This window comes from Tenrec ecaudatus, chromosome X (genome assembly GCF_050624435.1).
Source record: "Tenrec ecaudatus isolate mTenEca1 chromosome X, mTenEca1.hap1, whole genome shotgun sequence".
In the NCBI taxonomy this organism is placed as follows: domain Eukaryota; kingdom Metazoa; phylum Chordata; class Mammalia; order Afrosoricida; family Tenrecidae; genus Tenrec; species Tenrec ecaudatus.
The window spans coordinates 72,813,575-72,839,388 of NC_134548.1; the positions used below are offsets into that span (position 1 = coordinate 72,813,575).

Below are 25,814 nucleotides of genomic sequence, written 5' to 3' on the forward strand. Positions count from 1 at the left end.
TCTCTCTTTTGCTGCCTCTGTATCCTGCCTCTTGAAAACATGTTCAAATTACATGAGATGAAGTCTCACCATGCTTGCCTCTAAGAAACCATATTTCTTCCAAGACAGATTAGTTTTTCATTTTAGTAGTTCTTGGTGCTTTTAATATTTTTCTCCAGCACCACAGTAAAATTGTTATTGGTGGGTAACCCATAGGATATCACTGTCTTCTGTTGATGTAGATAACTGACCTTAACGACAAGGGAAATCATAAAATTTGTACTCTGACTTCCCTACCAGTGTGAACTCAGATAAGAGTGGCAAATTTATGAAACTTCAATTTTGGAAGGAGGCAACCCTTCAAATCTTAAAGGTAGAGATTATGTGTGAGAGCCACCTCATGGAGATTTAGGGAAGGTTGTGTTTGAGCAGGTCTTCCCTTTACTGGCCTTCACTAAGAGGACTGTTTTGGGTAAGTTCCAATGGAACACCTTGTCTAATGACAAAAAAAGTCAGTGGCATTGAGTTAATTCTGACTCATAGTGACCCTGTGGGACAGAGTAGAACTGCCTGATAGGGTTGTCTGTTAAGCCACACTTCCTCAGAAAACAAAAACAAATTTTAAGGTTTTGAAGCTGGGAAGATGTAAGCTTAGGGGTTATTGTGAAGCTTGGTGCCTGGGTTGTCCACAGAGGAACTAGTAAATTCTAAGCCTGTGTGGTTTGGTAGTGTTCAGAGATAAGCTGTGCTCTCGCACACAAGCACACAGCAGCAAAGAGTTCATCCACAGTTTTATGAAATTAAAGAGTCACTTAAAAAGGAATGAATTAGATCCATCTCATGAGTTGAAAAAGGACACTTAAATATTGATGGTGGTCTTGCCTTTCTTACACATTATTTGAATTGTATCTTTATATTATTATTTTATCCTTGCCATTTTAATTTGTTTTTGTATTTTACAGTTTCTGTTGGGTTTCCCAGTTTGTGAAGCACAGAAGGTAATAGAGATAATATCTGGTGCAAGGATTTATAGGGAATGTAGGGGTAGTGGTTCAGAGATAGGAAGGGTGAGGGGATTTGGGGAGCAAACAATGAATGCTGGAGGAGGGAAGGAGCATTAGAACTGATTGTGATTATACAACTAATTTTAAAAACTAAGCATGGAAGTATATGTGAATTCTGTATCAAGAAAACTGGGGGAGAAAAAAACCCCAAATGATGAATCATTGCCATAGGTGAAGGGGAAAGAGTTGTTGAATTGAAAGCATTAGGTATGCCATTGGTGGTATAGTAATTTAGAAAACGATATCTATAGTGACTATACAGCACGAAAAGTATAATCAATGATACTGAATGATACAAGTAGAAGTTTTGGAATCGGAGAATGTTCTTTGTGTATATTTTTGCCACAATTAGAAAAAAATTACATGAATAACAATGACTAAAAGGAAGAAGAAAATGTTTTAGAATTGAATATAATGGCAATTGTGCAAGTCTTGATATGATTGAATTATTGAATTGTATGACATATGGATAAAATGTTAACAAAACTGTTAAAATGCAAAAATAAGATACAATTTGCTCTGGGAGCTAAGTGGGCCTTCCTTGTCAGTTGAGAAGGGATGTTGTCTAGTGAACACTTCCAGTTTTTAAATGGTGTGTTCAAAGGGGAGGGGAAACTTACTCTGCAGATAGTCAAGTAACTTTCTAATTAGTTACTCAGAACGTCCTTAAGTCTCATGCATCTTTTCTTAAAAATTTTATCTGGGCTGTGGCTCTGGGCAAGCATATCTCAGAACTGTCTTCAGTACAGTCCTAGGTCAGGACTTTTACTGGTACCTGACTTTGAGGTTAAGATGCTTACCAAGTCAGTTTTCACAGAGTTGTTTGTTCATTCTCTTAGCAAGCAGTGCGAAAGTCCCTGTTCTGTTCCTGTCAGATACCTTTCTGCTTTCCAAATAGTTCCCTATTTTAAAAAGCCCAGTCAGATGTAATTGAAGGAATTCCTTTATAAGTCAATTGTTATTGCCTTGGAAACCTTGGAGGTTTCATAAAATTTATGGGAAAATGGAATTGAAAGATAATGGAATTTCCCCACAACCTTTATGAAGCCTCCTTGTATTTCCCACTATCCTTTATTTTATTTATTTATTTAAATCATTTTATGGGGGCTCGTACAGCTCTTATCACAATTCATACATAAATCCATTGTGTCAAGCACATTTGTACATATGTTGCCATCACCATTTTCACACTATCCTTTATTTTCCTGACCTTATGTCTGAGCCAGAGAGAGAGAGAGAGAGAGAGAGAGAGAGAGAGAGAGAGAGAGAGAGAGAGAGAGAGAGAGAGAGAGAGAGAGAGAGAAAGAATCCTCAGCACAAATACTGATAATTTCCTACATTTAGAATATTCAGTATAGCTGTAAAAGCTCTTTGACCACTGGAGCCTTGGTGGTGTAGTGGTTACACCAATCCATGAGAGGCTTTCTACTTCTTTAAAGAATTACACTCTTGGAAACTCAGAGAGAGGAGCTTTACCCTGTCCTGTATGGTCACTATGAGTTGGCATCTACTCGATGGGAGTGAGTTTGTTATTTTGGTGCCATATAATGTAAGGAACTGGATTTTGGTAGTGCACTGATTTAGTGCTCAATATTTTACCCTTGCTCCTTGAAGTTACCAGCTTGAATCTATCCATGCAAGAAAAAATGTGGGAATCTCCATCCATAATGATTTCAGCCTTGGAAACGATGGGACAGTTCTCTCTTGTCTTATAGGGTTGCATTTCATCTGAATTGATTTCAGAACAATGAGTTCAGTTTGGGTTTGGTTTTACTATATAATTTATATTTATTAACTCTCTTCAGTCGACAAGTTATTAACCCAACTCTTTCATAAGGGGAAACAGGTTAAATAGGCTAAGTGACTGCAAAAATTGTTCAGCAAGTTAATTTAGGCTTGCATAAGAGAAAGAAAACTTTCAGTCTCGGATATATGGGATGTTGAAAGGGGAGACAAATGTTTCATAATGGTCTGGAATTAAGCTCCTGTCATGGTTAAGACAGAGTTCCGAGATATGAAGGAAAGTTTTAAATAACTATTGACCCTTCCCCTGTTGCAATAGTTATCCAACCTCCTTTCAGTATCTTTCTCTAAAAGGTTGTTGTTGCTAGGTGCCCTTAAATCTATTCTGATCCAGCCACTCTGTGTAAAACAGAACAAAACACTGCCCAGTCCCGCCCCATCCTCACAACTGTTGTTATATTGGAGCCCATCTTTTCAGCCATGATGTCAATCCATCTTGTCTGTAGTCTTACTTCTACTTCTTTTTCACTGCCCCTTTACCAAGCATCATGTCCAAAGTTTGTGAGATGAAATCTCTCCTTCTTGCCTGTACTTCTTCCAAGACATCTGTTTGTTCTTTTGGTACTTCAGGGTACTTTCAATATTCTTTGCCAGCACCATAATTCAAATGCACCTATTCTTCTTTGGTCTTCCTTTTTCAATGTCCAATTTTCATATGCATATGAAGCCACTGAAAATACATGGTTTGGGTCAGATTCACCTTATTCCTCTGAGTAACATCTTTGCCTTTTAGCACTTTAAAGGGGTCTGTGCAGCAGATTTACCCAAATGCAATGCATCATTTGATCTCCTGACTGCTGCTTTCATGTGCATTGATTGTGGGTTGAGGCAAGACAAAATCCTTGACAACTTCAACCTTTACTCCATTTATAATGATTTTACCTAGTGGTTCTATTGTGAGGAATTTGGTTTTCTTTCTTTCTTTTTTCCCGGAGGGCTGTTTCCTACATGGTTTGTCTCCTCAGTCATTGTCCTCGGGACTCTGAGAAGCTGTAGGAATATGCAGGCGCAGGCTCCAGGCCCGGCTTGATCTCCGACGTTGTGGAAAAGGATTGCATATCATCGGGCACTGAGCCCTGTGCTCCTCCATGCCAGCTGGACAGTGACCTCCCGGGAATATCCACGTCGGGTTTCTTTCTTTTTTTATATTAAGTTTTAATCCATATTAAAGGCTGCAATCCTTGATCTCAATCAATAAGTGCTTCAAGTTCTCATTTTCAGCAAGCAATGTGTCTTAGACTGGGTCAACTAGAGAAACAAATTTATTGACACTCATGTATGTGTAAGAGAGAGTTTTATATTGAGAAAACATGCCAGCCCAGTCCAGATCAAGTCCATAAGTCCAATATTAACTCATATGTCCTATACTAGTCTCTGAATTCCTCTTCAGACTCATGCAGCACATTCAATGGTGCCTAATGCAAGAAAATCACAACCAGTGGGTGAAAAGTCTTGTGGACCCAGTGGCAGTGGAAGCATCTCAGGGCAGCATGGGTCTCCATGTAGCTCCTCCAGCTCTCTGAATGTGTCTTCTTAACAGTAAGATGAAGCAGAGAGAGAGCTTCTCGCAGGTCTCATCAAGTCTTCAGGTGCCTTGGCAACAGGAAGACAAGTTAGAGAGAGAAAGGAAGTTCCCAGACTTCTCATGAGAAGGCCATGCCCACAAGGAGACATCATCATGCTGTGACCAGATTGACAGGCTAGATTCCACCCCTTCACACTTAATACCCTAAAGTTGACATGATATAATGTAACTACCACACAATGTAATTTTATCTGCATAGCGCAGCTGTTGATAAGCATTCCTTTAATCCTGATGCTGCTTTCTCCATCATATAGTCTCGCTTCTCTGATTATTTACTCAACAGATAGTTTGAATAAGTATGGTTAGAGGATGCAACCCTATCACACACTGTGCTAGACTGGGTTGACTAGAGAAACAAATCTAGAGACATTCATATGCATGCAAGAGAGAACTTTATATCAAGAAGTAATTATCCATAAAAAAAATCCCAGCCCAGTCCAGATGAAGTCCAGAACTTTGATATTGGCCCATACATTCTTCTCCAGACTCATGCAGCACATGCAATGGTGCCAAATGCAGGAAAGTCACAAGCCGTGGGTGGAAAGTCCTGTGGATGGTGGAGGAAGCATCTTCAGGGCTCTGACTGCTATGAGCATAGCTTCATGTGGCTTGTCAACAGGAATGTGAAGCAAAGAAAGAGAATGTGTGTGGCCCAGTCTCCAATAAGCTATTTATCTTACTCAAGCCTCCAAATGAGGTCATAAAAATGAGACCTAATTTACAGGCTAAACTCCACTCTGTACTCTTAATACCCTTAAGTTGACAGGAGATTTTCTAACTACCAGACACCTTTCTTGATTTCAAACTGTGCAGTATTTCCTTGTTCTGTTTGTACAACTGCCTCTTGATCCATGTGCATGTTCTGCATGAGCACAAGGAAGTGTTCTGGAACTCCCATTCTTCTCAAGGTCAACCAAACCGAACTCAGTGCCATTGGGTCGATGCCGACTTATAGTGACCGCATAGATTAGGTTTGAATTGCCCTTGTGAGTTTCTGAGATTGTAACATTTATGGGAGCAGAAAACCCGTCTTTCTCCCCGTCTTTCTCTTGAGGAGCAGCTTATGGATCATTTTCAAGATAAAGAGTCAAAAATGAGGTTTAGAGAGAATTCCACCTTCACTTTTCTTTTGCAGTTAACTTCTATGTCACCCTTCTTGCCAGTGTCAGATCACTGCATTCAAGCCAGTTGGCCTTTTCCATTTGTTTTCTAGGATCCTGACTACATAAGGGTTGCTTGTTAGCAAGTGAGAATTATTTGGGAGCTACTGAGACTTCGTTAATATACCTTGGGAGGAGTGTGAGAATTGATCCAAATTGTTCACTGTGTTGGTTTGTGAAGATCAGTGATAGTAGGGAAGAATAGGACAGGATGAGAGATGAAGATGAATACTGCTGTGGACACTAAGGCATTCACTCAGGGAAAACTTTCAGGAGTTGCTGAGTAAGAACCAAAGGCTATAACGACTTCACTCTTCAGCTCCCAATGAAAGTGCTGGTGTGGGGCCTTCCTCAGTTCTAAGGCAGGGTGTTTAGAAACCAAGGACAGCTTGTTCTCTGCTTCCTGCTTTGGCCGTTACCCTGCACACCTAAGAAGTGGGTCTGACCATAGTGCAACTTATTCTAGGCTCTGCCCCACTGCTCCTATATTTTCAAAGTACACTGGTGCTCCCACATGCCCTGGAACCATATCATAGTGTCATTCTTTTTTTTAAAGTTAAAACATTCATTTATTGTTTGTATTGTGGGCTTCTGTAACTCTTTTTTATTTTTAAATATTTTATTAGGGGCTCATACAACTCTTATCACAATCCATACATATACATACATCAACTGTATAAAGCACATCTGTACATTCTTTGCCCTAATCATTTTTTTCTCCTCTTTTCTTTTTTTACATTTTATTAGGGGCTCATACAACTCTTACCACAATCCATACATATACATACATCAGTTGTATAAAGCACATCTGCACATTCCCTGCCCCAATCATTTGCAAAGCATTTGCTCTCCACTTAAGCCCTTTGCATCAGGTCCTCCTTTTTTCCTCCCTCCCTCCCCGCTCCCCCCTCCCTCATGAGCCCTTGATAATCCACAGATTGTTATTTTGTCATATCTTGCCCTATCCGGAGTCTCCTTTCCCCCCCTTCTCTGCCGTCCCTCTCCCAGGGAGGAGGTCACATGTGGGTCCTTCTTTTATTGTTTCTCCACTATATGTATCATCCCACCAAGAGAATAACTTCCTTCTTTGATATGAAGGAGTCCTTGGGTGGTGTATGTAGTGTCCATGTACATTGCTCAACTAACTCAGTTCCTTCCAAATTCATGTTTTAACACTACAAAGTCCAATAACTGAATATATTTTTCCCATAAGAAATAATGGAAAACCAAATAATTGGTTCTGAGGCCCAAAAATTACACTTGTAAATTTATTTATCCAGGACTTTAAATCACTATGTATGCTTTTAGCCTTCACTGTCTTGGATACGATATTGACATCAAAGTTTTTCTGACTTATCCAAATTAACAGTAATATTTTACCTGTTTGATGATGTGGGCTCTTTGTTTTGTGGTTAATGAGTTCACACCTTTCACTACATTAGCCATACAGTATTCAAATCAGAAAAGTGGTGACCTCATCAAGAGTCTACCTGGTGGCAACTGGTTATAGTAGGACAAGACTATTCTAAGTTCAGGGGAACAAGAAGGTACATAATGTAGGAATCCAGGCAACAGTACAAAGGCAACATTCTATTTCCACAACCCCCAAAGGAAATTTTTCTTGGAAAGGAAATAAAATTTGTACCTTCAGAATAGATGCAGTACATCCTGCATTCTGTAGGACTCAAGAATTACACTTTTACCCTACTAGAAGAGGGACCCCTTGAAGTAAGGATTTGCTATAATCCTGTATGCCTAATACCTAGTACAATGTCCAACACTGAGAATGTGCTCTGAAACATAAAACTCACAGCCATTGAGTCGATGTTGGCTCATCATGAATCTATAGGACAGGGAAGAACTGCCCCTGCTGGTGGTTTTGATCTGCTGAACTTTTGGGTTGAAGTAGCTGCTAAATTGGTTTGCATGCATTTCCTCTTCTATCCCCTCTTAAGTTAGATTAGAGCCCCTAGAAACCTTGTCTCCTGACTCGGTAAAGGGTGGCATTTGAAGACTGGCCACCAATGACACTCCTTATGTTTAGCAGCAGTTGACATTAAGGATACATACACTTTCATATATACATATTTTTCTTTTTTGTTTGACAGGGGGTTAGGTGTGAGGAAGCAGGGCATAGAGTGAGAAATTAGACGGAGGACACTTATGTTGTTTTTTTTCTCATCATTTCCTTGTGAGAGAAGTATTTCCTGTACTCTGAGGATCCTGAACTTGGTTCAAAGAAAAAGGCTTGAGTATAGCATTGGCCACTAAGGTGGCATTTTAATCTTGGAACTTTATAGCTGGAGTTGGTCTCATTCTTATTTCCTCCCTCTCACTAACTTGTGCATCTCTGACTTGATTTCCTTTTATTACCCCAATCTTTTTCTGAGGGCATAAGGAAGAGCTGCACAAGAGCTCGTTTCTCAATTGGCCAACTGAGAGGGCCCCTTTCTTACTTCTTTCTTTTAATTTCCATGCATAATTGTCTCTTAGAGGCATGGTGTTGAGCTAGAAGTCTGGTGAGCCAGGAATTCCATGTTCCAGCTCTTGGTCTGGAGCCTAGTATTGGAGAATTGATTTGACATTGGGCCCTCCTGGTATGTGAGTGAACCTGTGGGAAGATGATTAATGGTCTATGCTGATTATTTTCTCTCCCCAATGCCTTTATCTAGGAAGGACGTAGGTATATGATTATCTAGTGTATGGCCACCTCTTTGGCTAACTTTCAGATAAGATCCTTGCTGTTATTTTCTATGGTAAATATAATGTAAGGAGAACTGTTAGCCCAACTTCGAGGCTTTGCAGGCAATTAGTGGTTACCATTTTGCCAATATTTAGTCTGTTCCAGGAATTGACAAACTGGCCCACCCCACCTGTTTTTGCATGTATTATAAGAATTAAGGAAATGTTCAAAAATTGATTGTAGTAATGACTACATATAACCCCTTTAAATATATTTAAAAGGTTGCATTGTATGGTACATGCATTACATGCCAATAGAAATGTTTTTGTTTTTTTCACATTTTTAATTTTATTATTAATTAGGAGTTAATACATGTATTATTCTTTTTTTAACAATTTATTGGGGCTCATACAATTCTTATCACAGTTCATACATATACATACATCAATTGTATAAAACACATCTGTACAGTCTTTGCCCTAATCATTTTTTTTCTCTTTTCTTTTTTCACATTTTATTAGGGACTCATACAACTCTTATCACCATCCATACATATACATACATCAATTGTATAAAGCACATCCATACATTCCCTGCCCCAATCATTCTCAAGGCATTTGCTCTCCACTTAAGCCCCTTACATCAGGTCCTCTTTTTTTTCCCCCGGAAATGTTTTTTTAAAAGAATAAGTTGTACTTTTTTACAAGCATTGTTAAAAATAAATGTAGACAACCTATGCTTTAGACAACCAATTTATTTTATACCATTTTCTTAAATATACATGACTCCTTTATATTCTCATACAGACCTGAAAGGACACAGTAGAACTGCCCCTGCGGGTTTCTGAGATTAACTCTTTATGGGAGTTAAAGCTTCATCTTTTCCCCATAGAGTGCCTTGTGGTATCAAACTGCTGACTTTGTAGTTTGAAGTCCAACTTGCAACCCATTACACCACCAAGGCTCCTGACTCAATGTAAAGAAAACCAGCGTTCTCTCAACCAGGCCAATAGACAATATCATGATAAATGGAGAAAAGATTTAAGTTTTCAGATATTCCCACAACCAATGATCATGGAAACAGCAGTCAAGAAATCAAGTGGTATATTGCGCAGATCTGCACAAGACTTCTTTAAAATGGTGAAGAGCAAGGATGTTATTTGATGACTAAGATGCACCTGGCCCACACCATGGTATGTTTAATCACTCCATACACATGTGAAAGTTGGACAAGTGAATAATGGGGCACACAGAAGAATCTCTTGGGATAAGTGTAACCTGAATTGTCCTTAGACACAAGGAAGGTGAGACTTTTTCTCATGTATCTTGAATATTTTGGAAATGTTATCAGGAGAGACCATTCCCTGGAAAAGGTTATCATGCTTGGTAGAGGATCACTGAAAAAGAGGAAGACTTTCTGTTAGTTTTCTCTGGTGGGAAATACTTCAATTCTTGGCTTTGCACAAGAAAGAATTCATGGCAAAGCCTGGTTTGTGATCCAAGTTGGTTTTTATAAGGGATAGAAGAATTTTCAGGTTTTACAGTTAATTGAACACAGGATGGCACCCCACACATATGGTGACTTGAAGTCTGAGAGCGAGAGACTGCCACCCAGCCAAGCAGAACTGGGAGGAACAGCTGGAAAAAAAGGCTGTGGTCTCAAGGTTCCAGCCTTTTGGGGTCTGCGACTGGGTCGACAATACCAATTGACCTCATTGGCTGAATTAAACCCACCAGGCCTAGATTGGGCCAGTCCAGGTGTACCGCCACCCCTGGCTCTGGTCCTGAATTGGCGCATGCCCTTTAGTCTTTCTCAGCTTCCAGCTTCCTGTATGGGACACCTAGGCATGGAGAGGAACAATCCCCTATCTTGCTACCTAATACTTCAACTAGATGGATTGACACAGTGGCTGCAACAATGGGCTCAACCATAACAAGAATTGTGAAGAAAGCACAGGACTGGGAAGTATTTCATTCACCTGTACATAGAATGCTATGAATCAGTATTGACTCCATGGCACCTAACAATGTCACATCTACACAGGCAAGCATGAACTCTTCTTGAGACTGTTTCATGTGTGGCAACTGGCAATTTGAATGTATATAGAAATAGTGTGGGTCTGTGACGGGAGGAATTTTAGAAAGATCTTTCTGAAACATTTGAGGTAGTTAAGAAGTGGCCTTATTTGCTTCTCCAGTTTTTACTAGAATTGTAAATAGAATTTTAAAGTTTATTTTGGATTATGCAACAATTTTTCTAGGGTTACTATGAAGGCTGTTGAATAGTTTCATTAGAGATTCTTGTGAATCTTTTTCTCTGCAGCTTTTTGAAGAAACTGAAAAGTTCCAAGGTGGAGTGGCTGGGTGGTGGGATGTTTTACCCTACTCAAAAACAAGGCTAAAGGAATTGGTAGAATACCAAGTGAAATGTTTCAACAAGCTGATGAAGCGCGGACAAAATTTATTTGTCGATGCCAGGTGCTGAAGGAAAAAGTTCAAGTTGCACTATTGGAAGCACTTACTTGTCTATGCTAGGAAATTTGGAAGACACCTACTCGGCCAAAATGCTCAAATTCTAGAACAATATCATTGCTATCACATGTATGTACCATATATACTCGAGTATAAACCGAGTTTTTCAGCCCATTTTTAATGCAGTTTTTGTGGTAAAATTGGGTGCCTCGGTTGATATTCGGGTCAGCTATACTTAAGTATATATGGTAAATTTTTTCAATAGTTTTATTGATTTAAAATTCACATATTATATTCTTCTGTAGTTAAATATACATCAACACAATCAGTTCTAGTGCACTCTCCCCCATTCCATATTTATTATTTGTTCCTCTATTCTCCACAAACTCTCATCCTTATACCTGATTGCATCTGTCATTGTCTCTACACTTCCCCTCTTTCTGGGCTTCATAAACTGAGAAACATAACAGAAACAATAATAAAGAAAACTGGGGGCGGGGGGGGGGGGAAGGTAGAAACAAAAGACTGCCCGCAACATTAAAATAAGACAGAAAATTTCTGTCTTGGAACAAACGAGAAGTATTTAAACATAGAATAAATTCAGAATGGGTTAAAGAGAGGTCAATTGACCAGTTATCCTATTATACCACAGTTCCATCCATCATAATCAAATTTACAATATCTCTGGCTGATAATAAAGTTGTTCAAGTCCCTCTGCTCTGGCCAGAGATCTGCCAGAGTCTTGATCTAAAAAGGTACTCTGCAGATGGATTTGGGGCTCCCCATTGTCTTCCTTAGTCTTCTACAAAGAAGGTGCTCACAATTTTAGCTCTGATACCATTCCCTTCATCATATTTGGATTTTATTATTTGTCACCTCTAGACTACCTAGCCTGCTGTGTGTCTTAGATGTGGACTTAGTGGATGCCTCTCTTAGATGGTTGTGTGGTAGTTACATAATCTGTGGACAGTTTAAGACTTAAGAGTTAAGGGGTGGAGCTTAGCCTGTTAATCAGGTCATAGCTTTATGACCTCATTTGAAGGCGCTAAGGAGATAAATACCTCGCTGCACATGAGACAGACACTCCCTGGGAGACATCCCTGCTGACAAGACACATGGAGGTGTGCCAGAGTCCTGGAGCTGAAGGAGCCAGGTGGAGACCCTTGTCAGCTCTGAGATGCTTTCACTGCCACTGGATCCACAAGACTTTCCACCCACTGGTCTGTGATCTTCCTGCATTCAACATCATTGCATGTGTTGCGTGAGTCTCAAGGAACTCATGGGTGAATATCGGATTTTTTGGCTAATATTGAACTCAACTCATGGACTTGATCTGTACTGGGCTGGGATGTTTTTTCAATATTCAATTGCTCTTATATATGGAGCTCTTTCTTATACACCTATGAGTGTCTATAAATTTGTTTCTTTAATCTACCCAGACTACCAGGAGTCGGATACTAGAGAAAAACATCATAAAGATGGAGAGAGGATGTTTATTTGACGTCAGTCTCATGGTACTGTTTCTTCTTTGGCTAGCCAGGGGTCAGATATGTCCATGTGGTTTACTGGGTTGTTTTCTGAAAAGAATATGGGAAGTTCTAAAGTTTTCATTATTTTGTTTGGTTGTAGTCTCTGGTTATTCCTGTGTGAAATGGTGAAAATGAATGTTATTAATGTATATTTTGGACTCAGGACAAAATCACCCCTTGAATTTCTCAGAGTTGCTTAAAGAAAATGGCTTAGAAAAGGTCAAAATGGCTGACAGAAAGCCTGGATCTGATTTAATGCTCTCAAGAGGCCTAATCCCATATTTTGTATCAATAGAAGAGTTGAAATAAGGATTAACATAAATTGGGTAAGATTTGAACTTGACTGTTTTAAGAATTGAGTTTGGTATATGATTCTACTTTGTTTATACAGATTTCTTCTGCTTATTATTGTTGATATAAGGATTGAGAGAAATGATTATTGGGAAGGATGAAAATAGAGAGTTTTGAAGCCTTGCCTTCAGCCATTAAAATTTGAATCTTTAAATGGGTAAGGACATGCCTGCAAAGAAGGCTCTGAAAAGACAAATCCCACCCAGTGCTGTGGAGTATTCAAGACATTTGCATTCAAAGAGACTTGCCTAGGAGATTTTGACAGATTGAAGGGTGATAAAAGGAACTCTTTGGATTTTTAAATTTTGAATTAGGGTTTTGTACTTGAGGCTGGACAAAACCTGGAACCATGAAGAAAACTCCTCTCTAGGATCAAACATTAAAGGAAGCTTGTGGGCAGGCTGAAATGCTTGCTAGCTGAGCACCTGGATCCACTTGTTGAGTGGAAGTGTGAGAAATGCAGCAATAAAGAGATGGCTTGGGTCTGGTCACTGACACCTGTGGACTTGGTTTACAGCAGTGGTTCTCAACCTTCCTAATGCCACGACCCTTTATTATAGTTCCTCATGTTGTGGTGACCCCCCCCAACTATAAAATTATTTTCATTGCTACATTATAACTGTAATTTTTTCTAATGCTATGAATTGGGCCACCCCTGTGAAAGGGTCGTTTAACCCCCGAAAGGGTCAAGACTCACAGGTTGAGAACCGCTGGTTTACAGGAACTAGACTAAAAGATGAGAGCGGGTTGGCTGGTCTGACGTTCATGGCCTAAAGTACAAGGGGGCTACAGTTGTTGAGAATTTGTGAAGGGACACATGCTTTAAAGGCAAGGTGATCAATGGACACCCTGGTGAGGCTAAGTGAGGCAGCTCACATTGAATTGAATAGAACCCTACCAGATGAAGAGAAGATTTTTCAGCCTGTAAACTGGTGAATATTACTGTAGACTTTATGGATGGCCTGTCCTGATTTGACTTTGTTTATGGATGCAGATTTCACAAGGTTCCAACTGGAATGAAGATTCTTCACGTAAAAGAATATGATTGTTTCCTCAGAGCAATGGGTTGATGTAAGTGGGCCTTATAGAAATTGGATGCCCAAAATGGGGAGGATAAAGGCATGAAGTGGTTGGCCTACAGACTTTCACAGGTATTGGAATATATTCATATATTCATAGGATTATGGTCTAGGTGTTCATATAAGTATAGGATAGTTTTGTTTTGTTCACTATATAGAATGTTAGGGGTTTTTGTTTGTTTAAAATTTTTTTGTCATTTTATTGGGGGCTCATACAACTCTTAGCACAATCCATCCTCTCCACTTAAGCCCCTGGCATCAGCTCATTTCCCCCCCCCTCCCTGCTCCCCACTCCCTCATGAACCCTTGATAATTTATAAATTATTATTTTTGTCATGTCTTACACTGTCCGACATCTCTCTTCACCCACTTTTCCATTGTCTGTCCCCCCGGGAGGAGGTTATATGTTGATCCCTGTAATTGGTTCCCCTTTTCTACCCCACCCTCCCTCAACCCTTCTAGTATCACCACTATCCCCACTGGGCCACTCTCACCACTGGTCCTGAAGCACTCATCTGTCCTGGATTCCCTATATTTCCAGTTCCTTTCTGTACCAGTGTACATCCTCTGGTATAGTCAGATTTTGTAAGGTAGAATTGGGATCATGATAGTGGGGTGGGAGGAAGGAATCATTTAGGAACTAGTGGAGAGTTGTATGTTTCATCGTTGCTACACTGCACCCTGACTGGCTTGTCTCCTTCCCATGACCCTTCCATAAGGGGATGTCCAGTTGACTACAGTTTAGCTTTGTGTCCCCACTCTGCACTCCTCCTCATTCACAATGATATGATTTTTTGTTCTTTGGTGCTTGACACCTCATCCCTTCGACACCTCGTGATCACACAGACTGGTGTGCTTCTATCAGGTGGACTTTGTTGTTTCTGAGCTAGGTGACCGCTTGTTTACCTTCAGGCCTTTAAGACCCCAGACACTATAGCTTTTGATAGCCGGGCACCATCAGCTTTCTTCACCACATTTGCTTATGCACCCATTTGTCTTCAGCGATCATTATGGGGAGGTGAGCACACATGATGTGATTTTTATGTTCTTTGATGGCTGATAACTGACCCCAGAGGGTTAGGTTTAAATGAGAGTGGCACATATAAAATCATATGCATTTTAGTTTTATCCTGTTAGGTACAGATGTAATTTTATTATTGTTTGTTTGAAAATTATTTATGGCTAAAGACTTGTGTGAGAGTGTCAAATTTATAAGGGTGGTCTATGTTAGTTACATAATCTGTTATCAATTTTAGATTTAGGAGTGAAGGTGTGGGGTTTAACCTGTTAATCAGGTCACAGTTTGATGACCTCATTTTGGGGCACTAAGGAGATAAATAGCTCACTGGAGGTGAGATACATGCTCACTCCCTGGAGACATGCTTGCGGACAAGACACATGGAGCTATGTTAGAGCCCTGGAACTGAAGGAGCCACATGGAGACCCCTGCCTGTGCTGAGATGCCTCTATCGTCACTGGGTCCACAAGACTTTCCATCCACTGGCCTGTGATCTTCCTGCATTCGGTGTCATTGTATGTGTTTCGTGAGTCTGCAGAAAGGAATTTGTGGATTGGTGTCAGACATATGGGCTATCGGATTTATGCACTTGATCTGGACTGGGCTGGGATGTTTTCTCAGTATTCAATTGCTCTTGTATATGACGCTCTTTCTTGTACACATATGAGTGTCTGTGAATTTGTTTCTTTAGTCTACCCAGACTAACACAGGCTGCTTGTTTCAATATAAGCCATTAAGACCCCAGACACTATTAAAATTGATAGGTGGCTACCATCTGCTTTCTTCACCACATTTTGCTGTAGCACCCATTTCTTCACTAATTGCTTTATGAAGATAAGTATCAAGCAAGGCTTGTGCTTGGATTAGGGCTAAAGTTAAGTGGGAGCCCAGAATCTATCTGCTTGTCCTTGTGTTATGTCCAACTCTGGTTTACTTTAGCAGTCTCATTATCATTTCATGCTAAAAAAAAAAACCAAAAACATTATCTGTCATCCCCATGGGGTATAGGCAATTCCATTAATAACATCAATTTATCTAATGACTTAAAATTTATGATACTGCTGAGATAAGGTTATGCAAGATAGTTCAACTGTGAACCAAAATCCATGAGTCATTGCTTTGTACAGAATTCTTAAATGATTGAGCTCTGTTTAGATTGATCATGAGGATTATGCTAGGGAAAAATTTCCTGTAACGTTCCTTACAAGGACAGAACCTTTCCAATAAGATTAATACATGTCATTATACAAAGAGGACATTAAGACAGTAAATATATGGAAGTTCTGGGTCCTCTTTTGAGTCTTGGGGTGACCATTATTTGTTTTTTCTTTCATCGGGGAATTTTGATCATATGTCCAATGGCTACAGGTAATATTGAGGTAGGGAAGGGTTTGTTCAGGGTGGTTTTCACGTTGAGTCCCTCTGGTATGGTCTACAGTCATTTTAGTGCTTAATCCATAGAGTGGGAGACTGAAGGTTGGATCAAAAATAATTTAAAAGTGTGTGATAAGGAACATAATATCAGATTTATTCTCTTCTTGGATTTTGTAAAATTCTTATTGAGCATTCCTTCCTGATGTGAGGTGTGAGGTTGCTTCTCCCTATTTACCCACCAAGGGAAGTATAAATACCTTCTCTGAAATCTAGCTGCCCCCTTCCCTTGGTGTTAACTTCACTTTCCAGTAAGTTTCCCTTCTCATTCCTGTGGAGTGTCAGTTTATTTGTTGCAAGTGTGTCTCAATATCTTATGGCAACAAGTGGATGGTCTTCTGCCTTTTCTCTCTTCTTGAATGAGTAAGTGATGTGAGTTCTTCTCTTCTTAGGTGGTTCTTATGAAGTGAATATAAGGAAGGTGATGTAATCAGTAATCAGGCCAGTAATCAGGCTCTCGACCCTTTTGTTTTGTAATTGGTCTCTAAGATTTATTTAAATGGTATTTCTCCTTATGGGAATGGGCTCATATACCTTTTGTCCTTTTGTGATCGACTAACTTCACATTGCATAATATTTTCTAGGTCCTTTCATGTCAAAATGTGTTTCATGCTTTCATCACGTTTTTAGGGATGCATAGTATTCCATTGTATGTACCATAGTTTCTTTATCCATTCTTCCACTGTTGGGCATTTGGGCTGCTTCCAGTTTCTTTCTATTATAAACTGTGCTGCAGTAAACATGAGATAGCATATATCCACTCATGTTTTGCCTCTTATTTCTTTGGGGTATATGTCCAATAGCAGTTTTGCTGGATCATATGATTCCCAGGTGTTTTAAGTATTGGCATATTACTTTCCATACAGATATTACAAGATTGCCAACAGTGTTTACGAGTTACATTCTCTCTACCACCTGTCCAGCATTTATAGTTTTCAGGTTTTTTAATTGGGCTATAGCATTGGGGGTATAAAGTGTTATCTCATGGTGATTTTAATTTGCATCTCCCTGATGGCTAGTGATTGTGAACATTTTTTCTCCTGTGTTTGTTAGTCATTTGTATGCCATTTTGGGTGAACTATATGTTCATGACTTTTGTCCACTTCTTAATTGGGTGGCCAGTTGCTACTTTGTCATTGTAGAGTTCTATAGATTTTGATAATTAGGCCCTTGTCCAATGTGTCCTTGGTTAAAAAAAAAACAATCCAATCTGTGGGCTCTCCTTTTACTCTTTTGATGGAGTCTTTGATGTGCAAAAGTGACTTTTTTCCAGCATGTTTCAGTCTTCTATTTTGTCTTCAGCTGTGTATGTTTCCTTTTTATACTTGGTAGTCTATGTATGCTCTGCCATTAGACCCCTTAAGTTGATTCCAGTTTTCTCATGGATGATTCTGATAGCTCTGGGATTTACATTTAGCACTTTAATCCAACTTGAGTTTGTTTTTGTGCATGGTAAAATATATGGGCCTTGTTTCATTGTTCTGCTTATGGAAATCCAGTTTGTCCAATGCTGTCAGTTGACGAGATTGTCCTTGTCACATTTGATAGTGTTTGGTCCTTTGCCGAAGATTAGTTGCCTATACATTGATAAATTTATATTAGGTTTTCTGTTCTGTTCCTTTGGGCTGTGTATCTCTTGTTGTTCTAGTACCAGGTTGTTTTGACTACTGTGGATATGGAATAGGATTTTAAGTCAGGTAGTGAATGCAAGACCTCCTACTTGGTTCTTTTCTCGTTAAGGAATTCATTGCTTATCCTGGGTCTTTTGCCTTTCCATATGAAATTGGTCATTATATTTTTAAAAGAATGTCTTTGCTATTTGGATTATATTGGTATCTATCGATTGTTTTAGATAGTATTGAAATGTTCACAATAGTAGGTCTATGTATTCTTGAGCACAGGATAATCTTCCATTTATGTAGGTCTTTTTGGTTTCTTATAGTAATGTTCTGTAGGTTTCTCTGTATAGGTCTTTTGTTTCTTTAGTTATGTTTATTCCCAAATATTGCATCTTTTGTTTGGTTATTATAAATGGTATTGTTTTCTTAATATATATTTTTCATAGCTCTCTTCATTGGTACACAGGAATCCGATTGATTTCCGGTTGTTAATTCAGTGTCCTGATGCCTTGCCAAATCCATGGATTGTTTCCAGTAGGCTTTTTGTGGGTACTTTTAGGTTTTCTATATATAGGAGGATATCATCTGCAAATAGTGAGTTTCACTTTTTCTTTGCCTATTTTTATTCCCTGAATTTTTTTTATTGTTCTAAGACTTGTAGTGTAATGTTGAATAAGACTGATGATGGAGGACATCCTTTTCTGATCCCTGTCTTCAGGCAAAATGTTACTTTTAAAAAAAAAGAACGAGGCAATTTATTAACCCAGCATCATTTGTTCTAATGTTTCTTATTGGCAGCTGCCACCTGTCCGGCGATTCTGTACAGATCTCTCTGTCCCGGAGATGTCAGTTTGTGGCCACGTCTTGGTCCTTCTCTAGCATCTTGAGCCCCTTCAGGGCTTGAATGTCCCGGCCGACCTGCTCTTGGAACCCCAGCTGAAGTGAACGGGCATGACCCTGTTCCTCTTCCATGCCCGCCCCTCCTCCTCCCCCCCCCCTCGTAGATCTTGGTCATGAAGTCGACCTCAGGGCCACCCCGAAGCGAAGGTACAGGTGCTGTTCTGTGGAGGCAGCTTGTGTGTAGAACCAGTTCTTGTCATAGGGAGCAAACTCTTTATGCTTGGCAAACTTGACCGTGTCTACCCATTCAGGGACTTTCAGCTTCCCTGACTTTTTGAGGAAGGCTGCCAGAGCTCTGACAAACTCCTGCTGATTCACGTCTTTTACAATAACTCCAGGCATTGTGCGACCTTCGCGCTGCCGGCCAGGGGAAAGGGAGCAGCTGGGTTTCCCAGGTGCACAAGCTGGGCCGGAAAATGTTAATTTTAACCCATTGAGCATGATGTTGGCTGTTGGATTTTAGTTATTTGGATTTTATTACGTTGAAGAATTTCGATTCTATTCCTATTTTCATAAAACATGGCAGCAGAATATTGTCATTCCTTTTTGCACCTATTGATAGGATCATGCGGTTTTTGCTCTTCGCATTTTTATGTGGATTACATTGATTGTTTTTCAAAGGTTGAGCCATCCCTGCATCCCTTGGTCCTGGTGAATATTTTTATTTATATAATGTTTGATTCTATTATCTAGAATTTTGTTGAAGATATTTGCCTCTATGTTCATGAGGGATATTATTTTATGATTTTCTATCTTCATAGGGTCTTTGGTTTTGGAATCAGAGTTAGCCTTGCATTTCATAGATTGAGTTATGGAGTTTGTTGTCTTTTTCTATATACTTGAATAGTTTGTGAAGTATTAGCGTCAGATCTTCTCTGAATACTTGGTAAAATTCCCCTAAGGAGCCAGCATTTCTTGGTTGGAAATTTCTTAATGATGTGCTCTTTTTCTTCTTTTGTTGAGTTTTTCAACATCTGTCTGCATTAATTTGAATGACTAATGTATTTCTAGGTATCTGTTCATTTTTTCTATACTGTCAAATTTGTTTAAATACAGTTTTTCATATTAGCGTGTTAATCTTCTAAATTAATTTGACTCTTGTTATGTTACCTATTTCATTTCTTGTGCTGGATATTTGCATCTTTTCCCTAGTTTTTTTTTCTTTTTTGTTATATGTGCTAGTGGTCTGTCTCTTTTGTTAACCCTCTCAAATAACCAACTTCTTTTCTTGTTGATGTTTTCCCTTTTTTTGTTTTCTATATTATTTATATCTGCTCTAATCATTATGATTTCTTTATTTTTATTGGAGAGTTTACTATTGTCCTTGTTTCAAATCTTGAAGGTGTAGTGTTAGACTACTGATTTTGGATTTTTCTTCTTTTTATGTGTGTGTTGATTGCTATAAATTGACATTCCCCCCTTATTTACTTTATTACCCAATCATTTTTTAGTATCATATTTTGCAATCTCCATGTGCTTGTCTCTGTTTTCGTTGCTTCATTGATGATTTCTTGTTTTATAGTGTTTGTGATCTGAGAAGATAGTTTGTAGAATCTGAATTTTCTGAATTTGTTGTGGTTTATTCTTGAGAATGTTCCATGGGTGTTGGAGAAGAAAATGTATTGTTGGATTTATCATTCTGTATATGTCTATTAGGTAAATTTGTTGATTGCTTTTTTGTATTCATCTTGTTTTTTCCTTCATGGTCTGTCTTTCTTTGAGAGTAGCATATTAAAGTCAACTGTTGTTATTGACGAGTTGTCTATTCTTTTTTCAATTCAGTGAGTTGATTGGTATATTTTGAGGGTGTTTTGTTATTTGCATATATATTAATTATGGTTGTGCCTTCTTGGGCTATTGTTCTCTTGATCATTATGTAGTGTCCATTCCTGTCTTTTATTATGTTATTTGCAATTTTTGACTATTTCCTCAGAGATTAATATTACTACACCTGCTTTCTTTTGGTTGCCATTTTCTTTGTATGCTTTTGTCCAGCCTTTTATTTTTATTCTGTTTATGTGTTTATGTCTGAGTTTCGTAGGTGGTTTTCTTGTAGGCAGCATATTGATAAATTTTTGTTTTCTCATTCATTTTGCTGTTCTCTATCTCTTTACTGGTGCATTAGCCCATTAACGTTCAGTTAGCTTATTGGTATTTCTGGTTTTTTAATCATTTATTAGGGGCTCATACAACTCCTATCACAATCCACATGTACATCAATTGTGTAAAGCATATTTGTACATTCATTGTCCTCATCATTCTCAAAACATTTGCTCTCCACTTAAGCCCTGACATCAGGTCCTCATTTTCCCCTCCCTCACAGCTTCCCCCTCCCTAATGAAATCTTGATAATTTATAAATTATTATTTTGTCATATCTTCCCCTGTCCTACGTCTTCCTTCACCCACTTTTCTGTTGTCTGTCTCTCAGGGAGGAGGTCACATGTAGATTCTTTTAATCGGTTCCCCCTCTCCAACCCACCCTCCCTCTACCTTCCCAGTAACACCACTCACCCCACTGGTCCTGAAGGGTTCATCCACCTTGGATTCCCTGTGTTTCTAGTTCCTATCTGTACCAGTGTCCATCCTCTGGTCTAGCCAGACTTGCAAGGTAGAATTCGGATCATGATAGTGGGGTTTGGGGGAGGGGGGAGAAAGCATTTAGGAACTAGAGGAAAGTTGTATTTTTCATTGTTGCTACATCACACCCTTACTGGCTCATCTCCTCCCCGAGACCCTTCTGTAAGGGGATGCCCAGTGACTTACAAATGGGCTTTGGGTCTCCAGTCCCCACTCTCCCCTCATACTATGGTAAGATTTTTGGTTCTGATGATGCCTAATCCCTGATCCCTTTGACACCTAGTGATCACACTGGCTGGTGTGCTTCTTCCATGTGGGCTTTGTTGCTTCTGAACTAGATGGCTGCTTGTTTACCCTGAAGCCCTTAAGGCCCAGAAACTATCTTTTGAAAGCTGGGCACCATCAGCTTTGGGTTTCTGCTTTTGTTACTGTCATTTTCCTTTTTATTTGTGTGTGATCACTTATGCATGTTGTGATTAGTTTCATGGTTCTTTCTGTTATTTTTCATTGTTTGGATGTTGCTCCATGTGTGTTGGTTTTTGTGAGGAATTGTCTGGCATGTTGGTTTCAAGTTTTTGTGCTGTTAATTTTTTTCACCATAGCATTCAAAGCATTTTTGGTAGTGGTGCTGTTTTGTGTGTGTGAATTCTTTAAATCTTCCTCTTCTAGAATCATTATAAGATGTGCTTTGCTTCTCTTGATTGTCTCCCACATTATTCTCAAGCTTTTCTCGGTCTCTGAAATTTTTTGTTCATCTCATAAATTGAAGTCAAAAATTTGATTTCAAGCTCACTAATTTTGGCTTCCATCTCTTCAATCATATTTCTCTTTTCTTTTATAATGTTGTGTAATTTTGTTATTGTAATGTTCAACTTCTATATTTCCGTTTGGAATTTTTTCTTGTAAGGCCTGAGATGAGGTTTCTAACTTTACTATTCTTTCACTTTTTCTCTCAGACTCTTTCTTCATCTCTTTTGTGAATGCAAACATCATTTTTTTAAGTTTCTTTTTCTGGTAAGTCCTTAGCCTGTTAAATTTCAGGCATTTTTAAAAGTCTGGCTGTTGCTCAGGTATTTGTATGTTTCCCTTTTTGTGTGTGGATGGACAGATGGTTTCTTTTCCCCCCCAACAGTTTTATTAGCAAGCGATTTGCATATATAATTCAGTAGTTCAATCATTTAATCATATCACAGAGAACTGTGCAATCACAATTTTAGAGCACTTCCTCCCACTATGGTTAAATCACCTTTAAGATGATTTATGCAATCACAGTTCATACCAGTGTTCCCTTCCCTCTCCCATCTTCATTAGTTACTCCTTAAATGCCATTTCCCTCCTTGTATCCCTCACCCCTCACGTCTGTATCCCCTATATCCCTTGTATCTGTTGCTTTCATTATGCTTCCACTCCTCTTATGGCTCATAGCTGGGAAACCCAATAGAAAACAAAACCATGCTAAGGTGGTAAGGGTAAAAATATAACAGAAAAAATATAATAAAGAACAGAAAAAAAACTACTAGTAATGTGTGTGAAAGAAATGAAGGGGGAAGTGCTGAGTGGAGACCCAAGGCCCAAGTGTCGGCCAATGGAGATCCCCTCATAGAGGGGTTTAGGAGAGGAGATGGGTTAATTAGGGTGTGAGGTAGTATCGATGAAGAACACAGCTTTCCCCCAGATCCTGGATGCTTCCTCCCCCCAACTACCATGATCCGAATTCTACCTTGCAGGGCTGGATAGGACAGAGGCTGTACACTGAACATATGAGGGTTGGAGGTACAGGGAATCCAGGGTGGATGATACCTTCAGGACCAAGGGTGTGAGGGGGGATGCTGGGAGAGTGGAGGGTGAGTGGGTTGGAAAGGGGGAACTGATTACAAGGATCCACATGTGACCTCTTCCCTGGGAGAGGGACAGCAGAGAAGGGGGGAAGGGAGACTCCGGATAGGGCAAGATAGGACAAAATAACGAGGTATAAATTACCAAGGGCATATGAGGGAGGGGGGAAAGGGGAGGGAGGGGGGTGGGGAAGAGGACCTGATGCAAGGGGCTTAAGTGGAGAGCAAATGCCTTGAGAATGATTGGGGCAGGGAATGTATGGATGTGCTTTATACAATTGATGTATGTATATGTATGGATTGTGGTAAGAGTTGTTTGAGTCCCTAATAAAATGTAAAAGAAGAAAAGAGAGAAGGATGATTAGGGCAAAGACTGTACAGATGTGCTTTGTACAATTGATGTATGTATATGTATGAACTGTGAAAAGAATTGTATCAGCCCCAATAAATTGTTAAAAAAAAGAAAAGTCCTCCAACAATAATCAAAAAGCCAGGGAAGAAATTTCTGACATGGAACCAGTTAGAAATATTTGCACCCAGAACAAACAAATTCAGGTCACATCTATAGGATGATCAACTGGTGAAGTGTCAAGTTCGACTCAGCATAATCAAGATTTCAATAGTCTCTGTCTGATTGTCAGACTGATTGAGGCTCCGACCTGTGGCGAGAGAGGATCTGCAAGTGACAGTCTGTTTAGATACTCTGCAGATGGGTTATGAGCTCTCAATGTCCCCCATACACCTCCACAAATTGGGTATTCATAATTTTTTGCTGTGATGTATTTTTCCTCGCCATATTCTAGTTTGTCATTGTCATCTTTGGATCACATAAGCAGGTGTGCTTCTTTCATGTGGGCTTAGTTGACTCCTCACTTAGATAGCTGCTTGTTTGAATACAAGCCTTTAAGACCTCATATACTATTCGAATTGATAACCAGGCACCATCTGGTTTCTTCACCACACTTTGCTTTAGCACCCTTATCTTCAGTGATAATTTCATGAAGCTGAGTATCGAGAAGGGTCATGATGTAAGAGCTGATTTTTCTTAAGTTAGATCTAGGATTTAGTGTGAGCCCCAAACCCATTCCTGGATCTATACCTTTTAAAAATCAATTTATTTTAATTAATTTCTGTAATTTGGGAGTCAATACATATGTCATATATTTCCATAGTTCATTCATCTCAAACATAATTTTATAATTTATTACTTACTCGTACGTATTTTCCAAAATATACTTTTCCTTCCTGGACTTCTTGGCATCATTTCCCTTTTCTCTCCCCCACCCCTAAATAACTCCCTTTCTCAAAACTATTATTATATTTTCATTCCCTGTAGGCACACCATCCTTGGGTTTTTATTTTTGGAAAAAGAGATACTCCTATCTAGGGATTCCAAGAGTATATGTCGGCCACTGGAGATCCCCTCATAGAGGGGCTTAGGAGAGGAGATGGGTCAGTCAGGGTGCAAGGTAGTACCGACGAAGAGCACAGCTTTCCCTCAGATCCTGGATGCTTCCTCCCCCCAACTACCATGATCCGAATTCTACCTTGCAGGGCTGGATAGGGCAGAGGTTGTACACTGGTACATATGAGGGCTGGAGGCACAGGGAATCCAGGGTGGATGATACCTTCAGGACCAGGGGTGCGAGGGGCGATGCTGGGAGAGCGTAGGGTGAGTGGGTTGGAAAGGGGGAACTGATTACAGGGATCCACATGTGACCTCCTCCCTGGGAGAGGGACGACAGAGAAGGGGGGGAAGGGAGACTCCTGATAGAGCAAGATGTGACAAAATAACGATGTATAAATTACAAAGGGCACATGAGGGAGGGGGGAGCGGGGAGGGAGGGGAAAAAAAAGAGGACCTGATGCAAAGGGCTTAAGTGGAAAGCAAATGCTTTGAGAATGATTGGGGCAGGGAATGTATGGATGTCCTTTATACAATTGATGTATGTATATGTATGGATTGTGATAAGAGTTGTATGAGTCCCTAATAAAATGTAAAAAAAGAAAAGGGGAAAAAAAGAAAGAAAGAAAAGAAAATGATTAGGGCAAAGAATGTACAGATGTGCTTTATACAATTGAAGTATGTATATGTATGGACTGTGATAAGAGTGGTATGAGCCCCTAATAAAACGTTTAAAAAAATACATTTACAAAAAAAAAAAAAGAGTATATCCCCAGTCTCTCCTTCCCCTACCTGGAGGTGATCCCTCCCCCCAATAGACATGCACCCATGTTTGCCCAAACTAAACCATTCCCCATTCCCTCTTTCCTCTCTTGCACTGCCCCTGCCATCAGTAGGACTCATTTTCTAATAGGGCCGCTTTCCTCTCCAGAGGACTTCACACCAAATTTGCCTGGAAACCACTCAATAGACTGCATCTCGCTCCTGTCCCCGCCCGTTTGATTCTAGCTGTTTTGAGGTACACTCCGGCCAAGTGACCTACACTGTACTTAGCCAGAGAAGACGATGTAAGGTCCATTGGAACTGTCCCAGCTCTTTACCAGGCTGTCTGGTCCCCAGCCAGAAGACTGGAAGCCTGGAGGCTTGAAATTGTGCCCATTGTGCTGCTTGTTCCTATCGTAGTGGGCTCATATAGTACTTGTCTTCCTGTGCTTGACTTTTTTCACTCAGCATAATGTCTTCCATATCCCTCCATGGATTGAGGTGTTTCATGCTTTCATTGTCTTTTTCAGGGGTGTGTAATATTCCATTGTGTGTATGTAC

The 25,814-nt window shown here is 39.6% G+C and overlaps 1 protein-coding gene and 2 pseudogenes across 3 annotated transcripts in view; 1 reads left to right on the top strand and 2 right to left on the bottom strand.

Moving 5' to 3' along the window:
- Positions 1–25,814, top strand: part of MSN (moesin) — a 202,830-nt gene that overhangs the window by 42,337 nt on the left and 134,679 nt on the right. Inside the window, exon 1 of one of the 3 annotated variants that reach the window (XM_075539281.1) lies at positions 13,732–13,776. The exons of the other annotated variants lie outside the window; for them this stretch is intronic. Coding sequence (XP_075395396.1) covers positions 13,747–13,776 — 30 coding nt within the window. The 5' untranslated portion in view covers positions 13,732–13,746. Of the gene's footprint in view, positions 1–13,731; positions 13,777–25,814 lie in introns of those variants that run through there. 3 annotated transcript variants of the gene reach the window in all.
- On the bottom strand, positions 3,782–3,975 carry LOC142435259 (small nucleolar RNA SNORA73 family; annotated as a pseudogene).
- Positions 18,530–19,014, bottom strand: LOC142435049 (small ribosomal subunit protein eS19-like; annotated as a pseudogene).